The sequence below is a fragment of the Semicossyphus pulcher genome, unplaced genomic scaffold, assembly GCF_022749685.1.
Source record: "Semicossyphus pulcher isolate SPU_LCO1_2020_fin unplaced genomic scaffold, fSemPul1.0.p SCAF_6, whole genome shotgun sequence".
NCBI lineage: Eukaryota > Metazoa > Chordata > Actinopteri > Labriformes > Labridae > Semicossyphus > Semicossyphus pulcher.
This window is the reverse complement of record NW_027211737.1, coordinates 15988787-16007678: the sequence shown is the minus strand read 5'-3', so window position 1 is coordinate 16007678 and position 18892 is coordinate 15988787. Positions and strand designations below refer to the sequence as shown.

The following is an 18892-nucleotide window of genomic DNA, read 5'->3' as shown; positions in this document are numbered from 1 at the left end:
AATAAAATAATATACTTAGTTAGGTAAAGCTATGGTGTGAATCATTTAATAGGCTGCTAATTAGCCAAAAGACACATGCATCGTACAGAGAGTGAGAGAGAGTGTAATCATCCAACCTGTCCTTCATTTTAGAGTCCATGATGAAGTGATGCATGATGGGAAGCAGGACTTCTTGAACTGTATTTTTTCCTTATTAAATTGTGATTGTAGAGATCTCTCATTCAGCATTTCTTTTATCAGCCCCTCTGGAAAAATGAAGTCTTGTTCTCAGCCTGTCTCTCCACATTCTGAGATAAATCATCTTCTTCAGCAAGTTTCACAAGAAACTGAAACCTTAACATGTTAACAGTAACATTTGTGAGCGCAGAAAACACTACAACTCACGGTAAAAAATGCAGCTACTTATGTTATCTTAACTTGATTTCCTAAAATTCATCCCTGCTCTCTTCTAAACTGACTATATCCGCTCTCTTGTTGTAATCTCTGCCATCTAAAGACGTCTCCAGCCTTCTCTGTGCTGCTATCACGGCAGACATTCAGGCCACAGACATTCAGGCCGGTGTGCATTAAAGGCAACTAATATCATACATTTGGGATAAATAACCATGTTAGGTTATTTCACAAAGAAACTGCAGTCATTTTCTAAACACATGAAGTGAACCACAGAGCATGTCTGTAAAAAAGGCTCTGTCTAGTGGCAGTTTTATGTTATTGGCTAAACTATTAAAAATTACCAATTAATCAAATGGGATTTTGAATGAGGTTTTCTTATTTCTGGGACACTACCTGGAAGTGTAAGCTTAAACTTTTGTAACTTAATTAAACAGACTGCTGATGAGGGCAGTCAACAAAGCAGACAGAGAGACAGACAGATAGAGGGGGGCGGGGCAAGCAGCCGTGCAGAGAGCAGAGGTGCAGGTGTGTTGGGGGACTGAAGCAAAGCAAAGTGATCAGATTAAAGTAGATTGTGAATTAAAACTTGATACAGTGAAGAAAAGAGTACAATTAGAGTGTGGAAGTCTACATGTGATGTGCTTCTCACAGAAATCATTAACATATGCGAGGGCAACGCGTTTGTGTACTGTCCGGGTTGTCCGACGTTTAAAACATAACTTTCCGCCTGCTACATTCTCCAAACAAAAGAAAACACACACACAGGAGCGGTGGCGCGCCCCCGTCATGCCGTGGGTTTGAGAATCACTCGGTTAAATTAACCTCATTTGTATTTTGCCATTATAATAAATCTCTATTATAACACTGTTCTTGCCCTGTATGTGGGGTGTAACTGTGAGAAGATGAATTATGATTCAGACTACAACTGCCCAGACCTGATGCAATATTCAACTAAAACTGCAACCAGTTATGTTTATACTTTTTTTCAGATTTCCCTCCTCTGTGTTGTTTTGCTCCTCTTTTCTTCTGCCTACCTGGTTTTAAGTTTATTGCCCCCCTCTCTCTTTCTTTGACTTCATCAACTCGTTGCCTTTTTGCTGACTCTGTTACCATGGTAGCTGTCACCACTCGCTCCTCAGGTTTTCACTCCCGTCCTCTGTGTCCTTTAATTTCTCTCAGCCTCTTTTTGAATCAGTTGGCATGGTAACTGATTAGTCAGTTTGGCCCTGAGTTTCTGAGTCTGTGATTCGTTTGATAAATGGATCAAAATATCTCGACCTTTCTCTCTCAGACGTGTACGAGAACTCCGAGGCTACAAAGTCCCACAAGTCTGAAATGTCAGATTTGTTGATACTGTGTGACTGCGATTAACTGGTTTATGTTTTTGAATTTTAACAAGAGCAATTGATTTTGTATTATGCAATAAAATATACTGAATACTGAATATTGATAAAAGCGTAGTCTAGCAGTGTGCTTGCGTGCTTGCGTGCGTGAGTGCATGTCTGGATTAGGGAGGTGTTGACAAACTGAGTCTTTTGTCATTGGACATCTACCCCCCAGTATCCTCCTTAATCCACAGCAGGAAGACAGCTGGGCTTGTTTTTAACATTCAAACATATAAATATATACATACACACACACACACACACACACACACACACACACAATCGTTCATCTTCAGATTCATGCTGTGACCTGAGGCATCTGTGATGTCTGAGAAGCCCATCATTAAGTCAACACCTCCGAGTGAAGTGCATCTACACACACACACACACACACACACACACACACACACACACACACAGTTGTCAGGCTGCGTCACGTCAGCAGGAATCTGTGTTTCACTGCAGCGTGACTTTATTCTAATCGAGCCGTAGTAACTTTCAATCACCATGCATGAACACAGCAACGCTTAAAACAGTGTCATTAAGTTCATCAAAGCCTGAACTGCACTCACAGAGTTTTTGTCCCCTGCCAGCACCCGTAGGCCAAATAAAATCAGGCTGGGACCTTATTATTACAGTCATCGGCTGGGACACACGCCTGGAGCCAAACAGATGAGGAAATTAAAATACATGACAACTTTGTTATGATCTAATTTCCCTGATATTTCCAGGTTTAAAGCGAGGTCGGGTATTTATTGAGCAACACAAGCTTCTTAATGTATTCTTTTAACAGCACTACGGATGATATCTGTGTTTGCTCTTTTCTTAAGGAATACATGAACGCCATCATGTGGCTAAGGTGCTCAACTGCAGCTTCTGCATTTTTTCGCTCCATCACTCCACTTGCAAAATAATAATAGTGTTTTATGTACATATTCACACTACACTGGAGCACACAAATTACATTAAGAGAGTACCTACCTGGAAAAAGTAAACAACCTTTATTTTCCCTCACCAGGTGTTGTTGCTGTGAAGGACTCGGCCCCTTTGTCTCCTCTCAAACCTTCAGTTGCTCCCTCAGACTCAGAGCAGCAAAATATCGAAGGAGGAACCTGTGCTTCAGGAAATGACCTGCAGCCTTCCCGTGTTTCCATGGAAACCTCAAATCTCCGACCCCAGACGCCCAAAGCCGAAGATGAAGCGGAGGAAGACAACGAGGGCAGCGGCCCACTCACCATCTCTGAGCTTGTCTACAAGTCAGTAGAGCTATATAACACATGTTTAAAGTGACTATGAACAGTATTGTTGTTATTCTCTGCCTCACTAATCAATCAGATTAAGTGATCAAGTTAATTTCCACTTTTTACACAATAATATAATTAGTTTTTTACATGTGTTTGAATATTTCCCTCTCCACTTCAGCCCCTGTGCCAGCATGCTGCCCACCCCGGTGGATGACAGTCAGGGAGGAGTCGACCTGCTCTTCTCCTCCCCGGTGCAGAGCCCCGCCAGGCTGCTGAGGGAACTCCACGCCGACCCCGACATCCAGGCCCAGCTGGAGGCAGAGCGGGAGAGAGACCGGGCCTACGAACGCACCCGGCTGGCAGCAAGGAGTCAGATGAGTGGCGTCCTGAGCAGCAGCCTGCGCCTGCTCTCGTCCAATGAGAGAGTCAACGCCTGTGTGCTCAGCGTGGCACGCTTTGTTGCCGTGGTTATGGGCGTCCTGCTCGTCACTGTGCCCACACTGCTGCTGCTGCTGGAGTCGGACATCGACGTGTCGTTCCTCCACGAGATCCGCCAGACGCCCGAGTTTGAGCAGTTTCACTACGAGTATTACTGCCCACTGCGGCGCTGGATCCTGTGCAGGATCAGCATGGCCATGGAGAACCTGTGGTCAGACTGAGGAGACAAAGAAGGAGAAGAGAGAGAGAGAGAGAGAGAGAGAGGTCACTGCAGGGGAAACAAATAGGGCCAAATGTCTGTCTTAACATGTGATTTCATCCTATATTCAGTCTTAACAGTGTGTCTCCTCAGACAAAAGAAGCAGTCTGCCAGTGGGATGAAACATTTATTAAAAGCAACACAAGGATCGCTTCTCTAGTATCCCTCAAAAAGGAAACACTATCATTGTTCCCAGAGTGAGGAACATAATGTCTGATTGAATTATAATGAAATAAGGAGATTTGTTTCACCTCATGGGCAGCATAATTTACCGTCTTGAAGAAAAGAGAGATAAGAGAGTAATACGATTTTCATAATAGGATCCAATTATTTGTTAAGATAAACATCTTTGGCCGCGATGAACTGAAAAGAAAGAGGACAAAAAAACTGTAAGTGTTGGAGGAGGAACCTGTTGAATGGATGGATTTGTGCTAATTACAGATGAGGGAAGCCATGGACGTACAAAAGTCTCAGATAAGAAAAAAGCAGTTGGTTTGGTTTCATAAAAGTTTTTTTGGGCTGTTTACTCCTGATGCTGATGCGGGGCACCTGATTGGTCACAGAGCCTGTCAGTCATGACGGAGTGGGTGGAGATAGAGAGATATTGAGCGCAACAAAAGCCACTGTCAGAGGTACATTATATATATTTAAAAACAAAAGAGAAATATTGATAATTAAAAACCAATCTTAAATAAGTTGTTTTTAACGTTTTGTACATTTTTATGTGATCCAGATCTTTCAGGAATTTTTCAGTCAGAGGATCTACTTTGAGCTTATTTTCAAATTAAGAGTTTACAAAAGATTACTAAAAAAAAAAAAAGCAAATTTATTGATGTTTATCGAGGTGATGGGTGTTGATACATTTAAGCTATTTTTTCAGACTACCGTCAGCGGTCGTTGCCTCGGTAGCAGCCTGGGTTTTTCCTACAGAGGCTATAGCACAAATCTTTTACACAGACCACAGATTACAACTGTCTCAGATTATGTGATGTCATTTTGGAAACAGGAGGGCAGCAGGAGGGAAACTTTAGTCTTGTGTGTTTTGTTCTAAACGTTTTTTGGACTAAATGTCGGCTCACTATTTAAGGCGAATAGTTGCATCTTTCAGTGTGTTCTAACAAAGAAAGAAAGTGAAGTAAAGTAAAGAAGTGCTAAAGGATGGAAACGTTACCTGTAGGCTCATGAGAACTCTAGTGCTGATTGAGACCGTGGTTTTGGACCTGAAGTTGGCTCAGATGGTGTGAAGCTCTGTATTTGCTTCTGAGGGATTTGAAGTAAAAGGATGGTACACTGAAAAATATAAAATACCCAGAGGAACAGGTGTGTACACTCTAATTACACTTCTGTTTGGGGATACATAATGGGACAAATGATGCATTTAGTGGCAGTAGAAATCTCTCATACAGGTCGATTTCGCACTGTTTCTGATTTAGAAGTGGTTGAACGACTGAACAAACGTAGCAGGAGTAAAGTTGCAGGTGTTTAGCTCACAGAAGCAGATCTGTATTTTAGTCACCGAATCAAATTAGAAATGATTTGTAGCCATTTCTGATTAGATCTGTGTTAACATCATGTGGAGCATCCTCAGCTATCATTTAAATAACTGCAACTGGTTATAACCTTTAAGAGAGAACAAGGCAGTATTTTCTCATTTAATGTCAGTGACCAACAAGACAAAGTTCTCAGGAGTAATAGACGGGGAGGATGGTTTAAAGTTTTAGTAGATATGATGATGTGCTCATGGACGCTCACTGCTGATGTGGTTGGAAGTTCCCAAACTGCCCTGGAGTTTTTGTTGTGACATAATCCCAAATTTTCCAACTCGGTTGAAATCCATGGAAAGCTATGATTTTATTCAAGGCTCTGCTTTGCTTTATTCGGTCTCCTCTCTTACAGGGAAACAAAAAACACTAGAAAGTGTGTCTTACTTGCAGAATAAGATGACATGATAGAAATGAACAGTACTAAATGTATCAGGAAAAAAAAACTTGATAAGATGCCCGGCCACTTCAAGATGTCATCAAACTACATACTGTTTTATCGTTAGAGACCATCAGGGGCAGAAATTACAAACTGTGTGTTTAAACAAAAAAGATTTCAGATTCAGAAAAAGTGAAAAAGGATCAAAGTAGATTTTGACATCACCCCAGGAGCTCGTTTGTGTCAACATGTGTTTTTCTTTATAAAGCAGTGTCTCATTTTGTGTATTTCTCAGTACACACAGTAACTTGTGACTCATGACCGCATGGTTGACTCATCATTGGGCTTAATTCGACTCCTGTAGCTCTGATAAACAACATGCGTCATCATTTTTGGGAACTTCCAGCCGTCACACCGTGATTGTTCATCATACAGAGAGTGCCTAAAAATGAAACGCAAACGTATTAGCTTAGACGTAGTTCAGTTGTAGTATAGTGGCTCTGAATGGACAGGAGAGAAGAGATGAGAAATCAGATCAAATAAACAGATGTTTTTTAAATAGAGTTCGATTTGGATCAACTTCTCAGGAAAGGGCATTAGCAGTTTTTGTTCAAAAACAAATATGTGTCTAAAATATATATGTATAAAAAAATGCATCTAATCGCCACATACACCATATAATTTATCCATAACATGAATACATGTCTTGCTATTATGCTATAATGAAACACTGTATGTATATATACCAGGTCTGTAGCTACATGTAAATACAGCTGCAGACTGTCTGTGTCGTCTTTGCCTCGTTTCACTCATCTAAATATGCATCCATGTTTTTCTAATGAAAATATTATTCAAAGAGTCTTTACTGAGGAGAGCGGGTCACTGCAGTTTGGCCGTCATAGCTGAACGCCCTGCTGCTTTATAAATGCTACACTGCTGTCACACGAGCAGAAGCAACATGGAGTCTAGAGTGGCCAATCTCTCTGTAAACGCTCTCACACAGTGTTCATGCTGAAGCTTATTTTCAAACTCTTTGGCTGCAGTGCACATCATCGTCAAAGTCCTTTCATCATAATCCATCAAATGCCTCATATTGTCAGCTGTATTGTCATGCAGATCTTTAGACTTTATGCATTAACATGCTTTATGCATATATAAAATATGCAGTAACAACAGAGACAGGCTTATTTGGGACAAAGCATTTATTTTCCTACTTACAGTACATGCACTGAAACCAAGCGAAAGGGCCAAACCACTATGACGAAGACGTTTAACATAACAGACTTTAGCTTCACTGTAGTGTATGAAGCTGATCTGTTTGCACTGCTGAATAACCACAAAGATCATCATCGTTATATGTAACTGTTGCTCCTGCAGTATGCACACGCAGCAAAACGCTCCTGCGATCACTGTAGATTTAAAATACTCTGTACAGGCTTCCTGCACACGGCTGTACAGACACAGTTTGTCCCTGGCTTTGGTTCTTTATTTCCCTCCTCTGACTAACCTTGACCTCCTTCGGCTGACCTCTCACTTTAAAGTGCATGCCCTCATCTGTAAATAATGTGTCTAAAGTTGTGGCAAAAAAAAAAAAAAAAGATCTCCTTTGTTTCTTCCCTCTGCGTGTCTCGTCTGTGTAAAGCGATCTTAGATATAGGCTTGGCTGTCGTCATCATCTTAGATTAATGCATGCTCTCTGTGTTTTTACGAAGAGGAGGAAGAGGAAAGATGAAGAGTATTAGACATTAAAGACTTTGTTTGATCTCCATCAGAATCAGTCATTGATCAGCTGACTCAAACCCAAACACATCATGCAGTGTGCTTTGGGCGTTCTTTTTTTTAACATTAACTTGACAAGGCTCGCTAATTCTGTTAGCTTCCTTTACGTCAATCCAAAAAACAAAACTGTTAAATTATCCGCACGAAAATGTCTTCATGCCTGCTTGGAAAAGATAAACCATCTTTTAAAGAGCAGCTCTCTAATGTCTGACTAGCTAGCTTCATTGTGCTTTTGCTATATGTGTGTGTGTGTATCATTAAAGCCAGATGCTAAATGCTAACACCTAACCTCATTGCTAACAGAGCATGCTACTAACTGAATTGTTCAGTTTTAAAGATGTTTAAATACACAGAACTGAGTGAATGGAAAGTGAAACTACACCTCAACTCATTACAAACAACAAAAGGCCTTTTTCTGTGATAAACAGAGTTTGGCCCACAAAGACACTGTAGCATTATGTTAGCTTGTAGCTCGTTAACAGTTTAGCCTTTATGAGTTTAAAAGGGGATTTCTGCCCTTTGAGATTTAGCTCTTGTTTTGAGCTACTGAACATGAGTTTAACTGACATCATTTATGGACCCAGAGTACAACTTTTGTTGCCTGTTTGAACACGAAACTGTGATTTAAAAAAAAAAAAAAAAAACTTCATTGAGATCACACACCAGTCGATGTCATTTCTGAGGTTTCACAAATTCAGTTTCTGACATGAGTCAAGTATTTACAAACCTTAAATTCAATTCAATTCAATTCAATGCTTAAAACACAATTATTGCTTTTGATTAATTATTTAAGATTTTAAATATTTGAACTCAGGTCTCCTATATGCAAATCTTCGGGACATCACACGGTATATGAGAAAACGAGTCTATGATTTCAGTGTTGTGTGGGCATGTACAGTAGCAGATTCTCTTGCACGGTCACTTTGTTGTTTTTGATTGTTAGTCAGACTGATTGTTTAGTTGTTTTATTAGTTAGTCCGATTATTTTTATTTTTTTTGTCTCTTTTAATAAGAAACTCTGGGAGATTTAATTTAAGAAGAATCAGAAAAAAGAAAAAAAAATCCCCAAGTATTGACCCCGTCTACTGGGACAACCAAGCCTTATGAACTTTGTGAAGTGAACATTTTGAATGTTTGTATGTTATAAAGAAAACATGGATTGTTTTATATGTTAATACTGCCACAATAAAGCTCCCTGATGAATATATATTGAAACACGTCGCCTAATGTGTGACTTATTTCACATGGCTCTAAATCACTATTATTAGCACTACCATTATGTGATTGTTTGGTGCAAGTTCAACTGGTTAGTTTCTGAGAAACCAAAGAAGTATACACATGAAATATTTTCCAGTAATTGTCTGTAAGAGCGCACTAAAAAGTTTTGTCTCCCTCATGTGGTTTGAAAGTGACATTGAACTTTGTGTTGCGTCTCCATGGTGATGTTTGTGTGAGCAACACAGGATTTCTGGGATACAGGAAGTGTTCAAAGCTTTACTTTAGAGGCTGACTGAAGAGTAGGAATAGGACTGTAGTACTTTAATAGACTACAGTTTTATCTAATGAAATATATCGTGTCCAGTTTTCAGTAGAAACTTTTTCCTCCAAAGATCTCCAGCAAACTCTACTGCACCGACTCTACACGAAGGATTAAAAAGAAGTAAACAGAACAGAGGAAATCTTTAGGTAAGAATGAATGTTTTGTAGTCGCTGTTTCATGGCTTCAAATTCAAAATGACAGTTTAACAACAAAGAGAATTCAAGATATTGAGCTATGTCTTACACAGCTGGTGTTGAATAGCCCATGTACTGGATGATTAATTCAACTTTTTGGTGCATCAATTATAAATGGTTGTTTTGCTTCTTCTGTTTTAAAGAACCCACATGCCCATTCAAAACGTAAAAAATCAAGCTGTAAACCTGCAGGAAATAATGGATACATATCTTAACAACAGAAGATGACTTTTCAAGCTGCAAATCCAACTATGGAGACGCATCCTTCCACAACAGCAGGTCGTTCTGTGTCTGAACTCCTGGAGGATTCTGGGAATCGTAGGCCGATCATCGACCAGGAGCTGAGCCTTCATCTGCTCAGTGACTCTCTGTTCAGTGAGCAGCAGAAGCTGAGGCATGTGCTGGACGGGGCTCACACTTTCCTCAGCAGCCGGTCAGAGGTTCACAGTGAATTCTGCAGAGCTGACAGCGTGATGTTGGCAGATGAGGAGCAAAAATACCAGCATCCTGTCTGCTGTGATGCAGGGGGTAATGAGGTTTTCGGAGGCATAGGAGGAGGAGGATGTATGAAGAAAGCTCTGGAACTTGAATCAAATGCTCATTTCTGTTCATATAAACCTCCTTTTTCAGATCATCCCCACATCCCTTATCCTTTTAATCTTGGAAAAGATGAGGTAACCTGGCCTGAGTGCAGAGATGCTTCCAAAACTATGGCGCTATGGGATGCTACTAACAAACAGAATCTAAGCCAAGAAAACACGATCACAAGTTTAGCATCAAATGGTGCAACATGCATGATCAAAGAATCCACATCATGCTGGAACAGTACCTGCCACAAGATGTTAAAACTGAGCAATCAAACGGCTACAGACAGAGAAATATCAGGGCAACAGGTGGAGCTGAACAAAGTAAAGTTTAAGGGAAAGGAGAGGACCCAGGAACAGGTGGAAAAGACTTCAAGCTTCGGTCAATTGAAAATACCATCAACTCTGACTGTTTATGAGCAGTACCAGCTCTGTGTGGATCAACTTCATCATCTCAGAGTAAAACAAAAAGAACGTGTGGAACCGGGGTGCTTCATAGACTCACCTGCAAGAGACAGGGAGACGTCTGAACATTCCAGCATGGAGCCTGAGATTCAAAAACATCTCAATAAAGTTGAGAGCCAAAGAGTTACAGCTGCAGAAAAACCCTCAACGGACAAGAGTTCAGATGTCACTAATGAATCTAAATACATGAGAACGAGGGAAACACTGACTGAATATAGACGGACCAAACATTGTGACAATCTAAGAAACAGAGTTAAAAGCATAAACACACACGTGCAGCTTGACGGCAACAAGAGTGGTGAGTTGATAAAGGGTGCTGCAGGAGACAAAACCTCGACTGATGAGCTCATTAAGACGTCTGTGCAGCAGGGGACTGATGATGATGAGGCAGTCCCTGCGGGAGAGAGTGCTGCAGTCACCACTAACTCAGGTACGGAGTATTATACAGAAACACAGTCAGAGGGGTCAAGTCACCTTCAGGGGTCACAAAAGAAGTCAAATTTTACAGAGAAAAACAAACCTCCTATGGATACATCTATTTCTCATATCTGTAATTGAATCTTTTTATTTGCCTCCAAAATTATTAAATAAAATATTAACTGGCCTTTAGGCAAAATGTATGGTAGTTGGTTTTAGGTAAGCGTAATGTGTTTTGTATTTGCTGTCAGTTTACTCTTTCTTTTGCCCCTCCTCATACTGAGGCCCAAAAGGTAATTTAATTATTTAAAGTAATTTTTGATGTGTTTATCTTTCTTTGATGTGCTGTTTGTGTTCAGGTTTGTTTCCAAAGAGAACTGGACGTAATTCAGGTGTAAAGCGCCACCAAAGTGGGGTCAAAGGTCAGAAGGAAAAAGCTGGGGGTCGAGGAATCTCATTGAGACTCTGTGAAAAGTCAAGCGCCTCCCTGTCTGCTTCAACCAAAAATGAAATGTCGCAAAGGTACCAGATAAAGTGCAACATACATGCACGCTATTCTGTAATTTTTCAAATTTTGTTACATACATGGATCCAAAATTTGACAGAAAGTGACATCACTAAGCAACAAATGAAAAATGTACTTAAAGGGCAGCACTTCTTCAGGGAACAATTCTTCCAAAATCTGCATCAAAAGAAACATTTTAAGTGTCCTTTATGAGGCTGATCCACCGCCTGTCTCTCCTGCAGACCTCAGTCGTCACAAGTGAAAAGGTGTTTCTCACATATAGAGACACATACGCCTCTCTATGAAGACCCCGAACTAACATATCCAGCTCTGGGTGAGTTCGACTACAAAATTAAGAGAAAATGACTTTCCAGCAAGTCAGATGATCATTAAAATATGTTTATACTTGGTGCCACAGAATGTTGCCTTTCATTTCTAAAATGAATTTCACAGTTCGTAAGACATAATTCAAGCAGTGAGTCATAAGGGGATTTTCTTTACAGTTGAAAGAGTTCTCAGTGTATAGTGTAGGACCACAAGCTGTTTCCAAAGTATCATTTTGCAGACTCATCTTCTGTTTCAAACAGATTAAATCCTCATTTTTTAACTATGGTAAGGTCAAGACTAATTTCTTTATGTTAGAAAAGGGTTAGGCTAGGCTAAGGTTAAGTGTGGGCTACTCAATTAAACTTAGCATGTTTCTCTGTATTATGTCCTGCAAAAGTAAAAGTCTAATAAGACATGAGAAATATCAAATCATGTTTTATTTATTTATTTTATATTTATTTTAACTGGAGAAATAAAATGTGCTTAGAATACAAACTTTAAAAGATAAAATTCCGTATTTGCTTTTACAGATGAAAGGCGATGTGTACAAACTGACTGCAAACCCATGGTAAGACTTTTTATGATGATATTATTAGTCTACATGTTATACAATGACATTTGACTGATGCCGTAAAAACCCTCCGCTAATTTTGTAACAAAGAAAATGATTTGGCTTTCTATCTAATACCTGTTGTCTCGGCTTTAGTTGTGTGTTGTTGTCGTTCCCCCTGTCAGCCAGCAGGTGTCGCTGTCAGTGAGCGCTGGTTGTGTCTGCCTGATGAGGTGTGGCTGTCCATCCTGTCTCTGCTGCCTCTCAGGGATCTGTGCCGAGTGATGCAGGTCTGCAGCCGCCTGCACACACTGGCCTCCGATCACACACTCTGTGAGTTAGCATCGCTGTGAACACTTTTACAAACAAGAACATGCTTTAGATTTAGTTAGAGTTAAGTATTTACTGTTCAGCTTAGACGTTGGAGTTCATGACGAGTGGGGAACTTCATTCATTCATTCACCAGCAAAATTAGCAAAACCAGTCAAATACCAAATAAATACTGCATACACAATCTTACTTAAGTAAAAGTTTAACTGCAAAATGTACCGTAATAACCCGAAGTACAAGTACTCCTTACTCAGTAAAATGTTCCCTGTCCGTGTTGACCTATTATATAAGACGTTTTTGTTCATTTAAAGTACTTTATCCTGTTTGTTAGTTTAATCTACAGCAAAGCCTCGTTTTTCAAAGGTCATTTAATGTTTATGGCGTCTGTAAATGTCCCGTCACTCTTCAAAACCTGAACTTTTTATTTCCAGCTTTCTAGCTAAGAGTTTATTCATTTAGCTTAAGAAGTATTTTCTCAACTAAAAACAAACAGTTTGCAATCCTTCAGTTTATCAGAAAATTCAAATCCTCACAAGTGGATTTGATGGTTTTAATTGGACATAAAAACTGTAATCTGAAAATGAACTAAAGCTGTCAGACACGTGCGACACATGTGATGGAGTATAAAGTTGCATTCAATGAAAATGAAGCGCAAACATCTTTAATTTGTACTTTCAAGTATGTTCGTTGAAAACCCCCTCAGCTCACCACATTACGCCACTGTAAATTACATAAGTGGGATGTCCTGAACTTTTCCAAGTAGGATTTATGTGTGTGTCGCAGCAACTGGTGTGTTCTCATGATGTAAGCACCTCCTGTGTGGTGGTGGTGTACTGCACCCCTCCCTGCACAAACACAGTGAGATAACCCAAAGCTGCTCCATCACATGCTCTCCTACCTGCACACACTGTAGGTCACTGATTCACCTCAACAGGTTCATGCACTGAACACCTCTCTCTCTCTCTTTGTGAAGGGAGAAGTCTGAGGGTGGAAAACTCCACCCTGACGGAGCAGTGGTTCCTCTGTGTGGGCAGACGTCGTCCTCGCAGTCTGAGTCTGTACAGCTGCAGTGGGCCGTCTCTCTCGTCCTGTGGGCTGGAGACGTTTTTCTCTCTGTGTGGAAAGTTTCTGGAGGTGAAGCAGTAAATCAGTCAATAGGTTTCTTTATTGTGTACTTCATTGATCGCTCAGAGCAGTGAGGGGGGGAGTTTGCTTTCACATGACTTTACAGAGACGCCGCCAAGCTGCAGCATCATCCTAATCAATTAGACACTGCGGTGTCCCTGTGAAGGAAAAACCTATTTTTGATTTGCAAATGACCTGAATTTCTATGTTTCTATTGAATCTACTGAGCCCACATCCTGAATCCATCTGCCTGCTGTCAGTGTCAATAAAACATGAAAGGACAGTTCTGCTGATTGGATTGATTGATACACAGACAGGGGAGTAATAGTATGAACTGTAATCTGGTTGTAAATGTCAGGCGTGTCTTCATTATCTGAAGTGTTATGTAATGTGTGTCAGATGTTGACCACAGGGAGATAAGATGATTGCCAGGGCATCAGGTAATGGGGATAATATAAAAACAAATACACTGTAATTTAGTAATAGTGCTTACATAATGAGAACAACTGAATTATTGGGATAATGTCTTTGATTTTTTACCAAAACAACAGGTTTGAATTACATTTTAAAGACAGCTAGTTGATTTATAATACCTGTTGAAGTATAAATTTTAACTTCAAATTAATTCTGAAATATATATTTAGGTTTTTAGCGGTTTATTATTCGAATAATAATAAAAAAAACTACCCAGAAATCATAAGACCTTCATGTTAAAGATCTGTAACGCTTCAGTATCAGCTGATGTCACATGTAGACTCCCTGGAGCTTCTATAAAAACGTTGAAAAGTCCATTTAAAGTCTTTGGTGTCATTTCTTGATTACAGGAACTCCAGGTCACAAGTTGCACTGGTCCGTGTCTCCATGGTGACCAGATGCTGCCATTGATTGGTCAGTGGTGTGATCATGTGACCGGTGTGGATGTGAGCTGGAGCGGAGCAACAGACAGAGGTGTGAACGCTCTGAGTGACTGCTGTCCAGGGTCAGTGTCACACACACACACACACACGCACACACACACACACACACACACACACACACACACACACACACACACAAACAGAACATAGTGTCAGACGTTGTGTCTTATTTCAAGCCCTCAAAAATCTCCTTTAATTGAAAAAAACTTACATTGCAAAACTTCCTGGATGTCAGGATGCATCTTAAACTCCCTCATGCTGCAGATTACAGTCTTTGTTATAGCCTCATAATTCAGCCAGTTCACAGGTAAACTTGATCACGCAGTAATACAGCGAGACTATACCAGAGCCGTGAGAAATGTAACGGGAGGTTGGGCACATGGACAAACTGAAGTGTCAGGCTGCTACAGAGTATTAACCCTTCGTGTATCTCCCCTGCAGGTTGAGACTAAAATCTGTCGTCCTGAACGGCTGTCAGGTCACTGATGACCCTCTGATGAAACTCGTCATGAGACACAAAAAAAGGTCAGTATACATACGTTTATGTTTTTTACTCTGCTGTTAAAATATTAACTTACTATAGCCTGTACAGTAGTGCATGCTTATGTTTAGACACGTCAGACGAAGCATCTGCGTGTATATATTTTCCAAACCAGGCTGCAGCAGTGGTAAATCAGTACTTGAAACTGTGGTTTGAGTGGAAGTGTCTTTGTTCTCCTCCTGTAGGGGATTTAAAAATTACACTTGCATTTTGACCTTATAGTGGTTAATTCATCCTGAAATAATAAGGATGTGTACACATCACTGTTTCATTCTATTTGTGAGTGCGTTTCCATGTTAGTCTGTGCAGATTGGAGGTGTTTGGCTGTCAGTTCCTCTCTCCATCCTGTCTACAGAGAATATTTGAGGTACTTTATTTTGAAAGATAATCAAACACTATTTTTTTACTTTTCTGCAGTGCTTAATAAACAGTGTGCATTTATATTGTTTAGCACTTTATACTGATTGTAAAATATCTGAAACATGTTTTAGCACATTGATAAGACTCTTTTGTATCATGCCATTTAGTCTTTTTTCCCAAATGAATGTGCCATTCATGTCCCATTGCATGTATATAATAAAAGTTTATTCCTTTTTTTTTTGTAGATGTGTCCTGGCCTCCAGCATCTTAACATCGGACAGGTGCCCAAAGTCAACGCAGACAGTCTCACAATGATGACATCACAGCTCAAAGGTCTCATTTCACTGAATCTCACTGGACTACAGGCGGTGAGTTTTAAATGTTGTGAGTCAGAAAATCCAGAAATGTTGAATCTGTCCTTACAGCTTTGTATGTTTCATGAATTGTTATTATTAATATACCCCGGTCTGCGAATTACAGTATGTATATGTGCATGCAACGTGTGTATATCCTAGCCTGAAGATGTGTTCTCTGCTTCTGTTTGACCGTCACAGGTTAATGACGCCACCGTGGGCACTTTGCTCCAGGGCTGTGTCAAACTTCAGAGTTTGACCCTCAGTTCCTGCCCTGGAGTCACTGACCTGACACTGCACAGCATCAGCAAATACACACCGTACATCAGGTATGCGTGCACACACACACACACACACACACACACACACACACACACACACACACACTTTAATGTAGTCACATTTTACCCTTAAATCTAAAACAAAATCTAAACCCAGGACTGTTATGTGTGTCCAGTTTGGTTGATGGTTTTGACTAATGTGGTGTTAACATCTTGACAGTTATAGTGTGTGTATAAGGCTGTGAGTGTTTGTGTGTCAGGTCCCTGGATGTGAGCAGCTGTAAGGCAGTGACAGATGCAGGAGTTCAGTCTCTGGCTCTGGGGTGTAAACGGCTTCAGCAGCTGGATCTGAGCTCCACCAGCACAGGAAACAGAGGGTAACACACATATCATACAACAAACTGAGCAGTTTGTTTCTCTGCAGTGTGACCGTGTGTACATAAATACCCTCCTGCGAATGACTTACAGAAAGTCTAGCTAATGTACAGTCCTATATTGATTTATCTTTCAAACATTTGTTTCTGAAGGAAATGTAGGTGAAATGATTCCAGCATGTTTGAGGATTATCTGGATGTTATTGTCAACATCAATTTGTGACCATAACATTAAATGTTCTTATCATCCCATACCAAGTTGTCCCCACATCCCCAGATTATAATAATTTAAATTAAAGTGTGCAATTATACATTAATTTACAGATATAATGTGTTTGACACAGGGTTATGCTACTGGCGAATTACTGCAGCGGACACCTCCACACTGTCAAACTGAGTTTCTGCCACATCACCTCAGAGATCATACTGAAGCTCTGCAGACGCTGCAAGAGGTAAACACACACATGTGCACAAATACATATCTGAGGCAAGTAAGTGAATAGATAGTTATTTATTATATTACTACAGATGATTTGTGATCATTCTTCTATGCAAAACAACCTCATTCATAGGTAACTGCTTTCAGCTGCTTTGGTGGATTTACCTGTTTGATGTTGATTAATTGTCTCTTTCAATAAATACGTGATCAAATAAAAGGCATCAACAGATTTATGGCTGCATGTATAAACTGTGCCTGCCTTAAATATACGATAAATCCATTTTCACTTCAGTTAAATTGGCATGATGCTCTGTGGTTCTTTCTAATGATAAAACCATTAGCAGACAAACAGGCATGACTTGACATCTGATCAACACAGTGTGAAAGAGCATCAAAACACTCCCAACCATGAGCACAATGACAGACTGTTTGGTGCTTCCTGGAACAGATCAGCTGCTGCTGGTGTAATTAGCCATATGCCATATTAAAGATTAAGATAGCACATGCTACCGACACCAGACATCACACTTTGTGACAACATTTCTCTGTCACACATTAACACACAATTTCACTCATTTTCTGTCTGTAGGCTGAAGGTGCTCCATCTCTACGGCTGTGCTCGTCTCCCCCCTACAGGAGACATCAGACGAGTTAACTCTAATGTTAAAGTTTACCCTCCGCCCTGACTCACACGCAAACATCTGCACACAACTGGACAGGTGTACACAACAGATCAAAGAGCACAATTCAACAGAGCAGTGGTAAATACACAATAAAATTAAGAAGTGTCATGCATTTTTCTAATTTAAATTGTATTACATGTATTCCTGAGTTATAGCAGCAGTGATGTTTCAATGGATCACGACAGATCACACAGATGATTAAAATGCATTATTACTCGTGTGTGTTTGTGTCTGTGTGTGTGTGTGTGTGAGTTCGGACTATGTCCCAACCCAGAGACTATCTGAAAGTGATTTAGTGATTTTACTTTTAAAAGACTCATTAAGTGGTCATCATCTCTTGAAAAAGATAAGATGCAGGGGCATTTCAATGCTGCTTTGTGTGTGCGCAGCTGACAGACATTATTGATGTTGCTAATGCTAATAGTATACCTGTTGACTTAAACTGTTCAAGTTAATATTAACTAATTCATTATTATATGCCTGTTATCATTACTATGCTGCTCTTGCCAACTTATTATTATCAGCCTTGGTGTTCTTGCTCATCTTTACACTAGTGTACCACTATTATCGGCATCATAACCATAACCATACGTATTACCTGTTGTTGTTGATGTAGCAAGGACATGTGTTGTTGTTGTAACAAGAATATATGTTTGATGTTTAGAAAGGGGGGGAAAAAAGATAAGAGACAAAACAGCGGAAAGAAAGCAATAAAGGTTAAATGATGCAAAAACTAAAGGCTACGACAGAGAGATCTACTCAATAACTTACTTCACCATCAGTGGAAATGTTTACATTTAATTACACAGCTGTGTAATAAGCAGCAATATTATGCTTTGAAAATACTGCAAGTCTGACCAGAAAAGAATCAAAGTAAAAGTACACATAATGAAGTCACATTGTCCCGCCACTGTTGTACTATTATATATGATGCCCTGTGTTGAATTTTACTGAGGTAAATGCTGAGGTCGGGCTAATTTGAACAACTTCAGATACTGTTGGTGAGTTTAATCTACAGCAATGCAACATATTTTATGAGACCATCAAATGTTTTTAAGTCACTTTCACTTGATGTAGCTGTGTAACAATACATTTTCAAGCTGATCCAAGTTGGGATAATTTCCCACACCTTTAAAGAAACACTTCATCCTTTAGTGCTTGAGACAAATAAATGGTGTGAAAGCTTTCATCATTTAGAATGATCTATTCATTAACTTGTAACTATAGCTTTTAGACTAATCTCGTATCGTACAAAGTACATATTTACCTCTGAGATGTTGTGACCTAGTGGAAGTCTAAAGTTACATCAAATGAAAATCCTTGATGTAAACTGTCTCCTTCAGTAGATGTGGTTACCTTCCACCACACCACTGTTCCTGCTGCTCTCTTCGGCTCGCCTGGAGGATTTCTTACACTTTGATGCCGGTCATGCCTTTAACAGAATTTGCAACACTATCTTTTAGGGACCTAATTTCCTTTTTTTTCCTCA

General features: G+C 39.9%; 2 protein-coding genes across 3 annotated transcripts in view; both read left to right on the top strand.

Moving 5' to 3' along the window:
• The window catches only part of frmd3 (FERM domain containing 3), a 59624-nt gene extending 51011 nt beyond the window's left edge, over positions 1–8613 (top strand). For both annotated transcript variants that reach the window (XM_069682968.1, XM_069682967.1), the window contains exons 14-15: positions 2797–3034; positions 3201–8613. In XM_069682968.1, the coding sequence (XP_069539069.1) occupies positions 2797–3034; positions 3201–3681 (719 nt within the window). In that variant the 3' untranslated portion in view covers positions 3682–8613. The remainder of the gene's footprint in view (positions 1–2796; positions 3035–3200) is intronic.
• A 790-nt stretch (positions 8614–9403) lies between these two features.
• LOC138609780 (F-box/LRR-repeat protein 20-like) lies at positions 9404–17406 on the top strand. Its single transcript, XM_069682427.1, has 13 exons — positions 9404–9716; positions 10978–11040; positions 11981–12018; positions 12186–12333; positions 13304–13464; positions 14280–14434; positions 14814–14897; positions 15214–15280; positions 15519–15641; positions 15828–15955; positions 16168–16284; positions 16626–16733; positions 17310–17406. Exons 1-13 carry the CDS (start codon positions 9404–9406, stop codon positions 17404–17406), a joined length of 1602 nt encoding a protein of 533 aa, XP_069538528.1.
• Positions 17407–18892: the final 1486 nt, after the last annotated feature.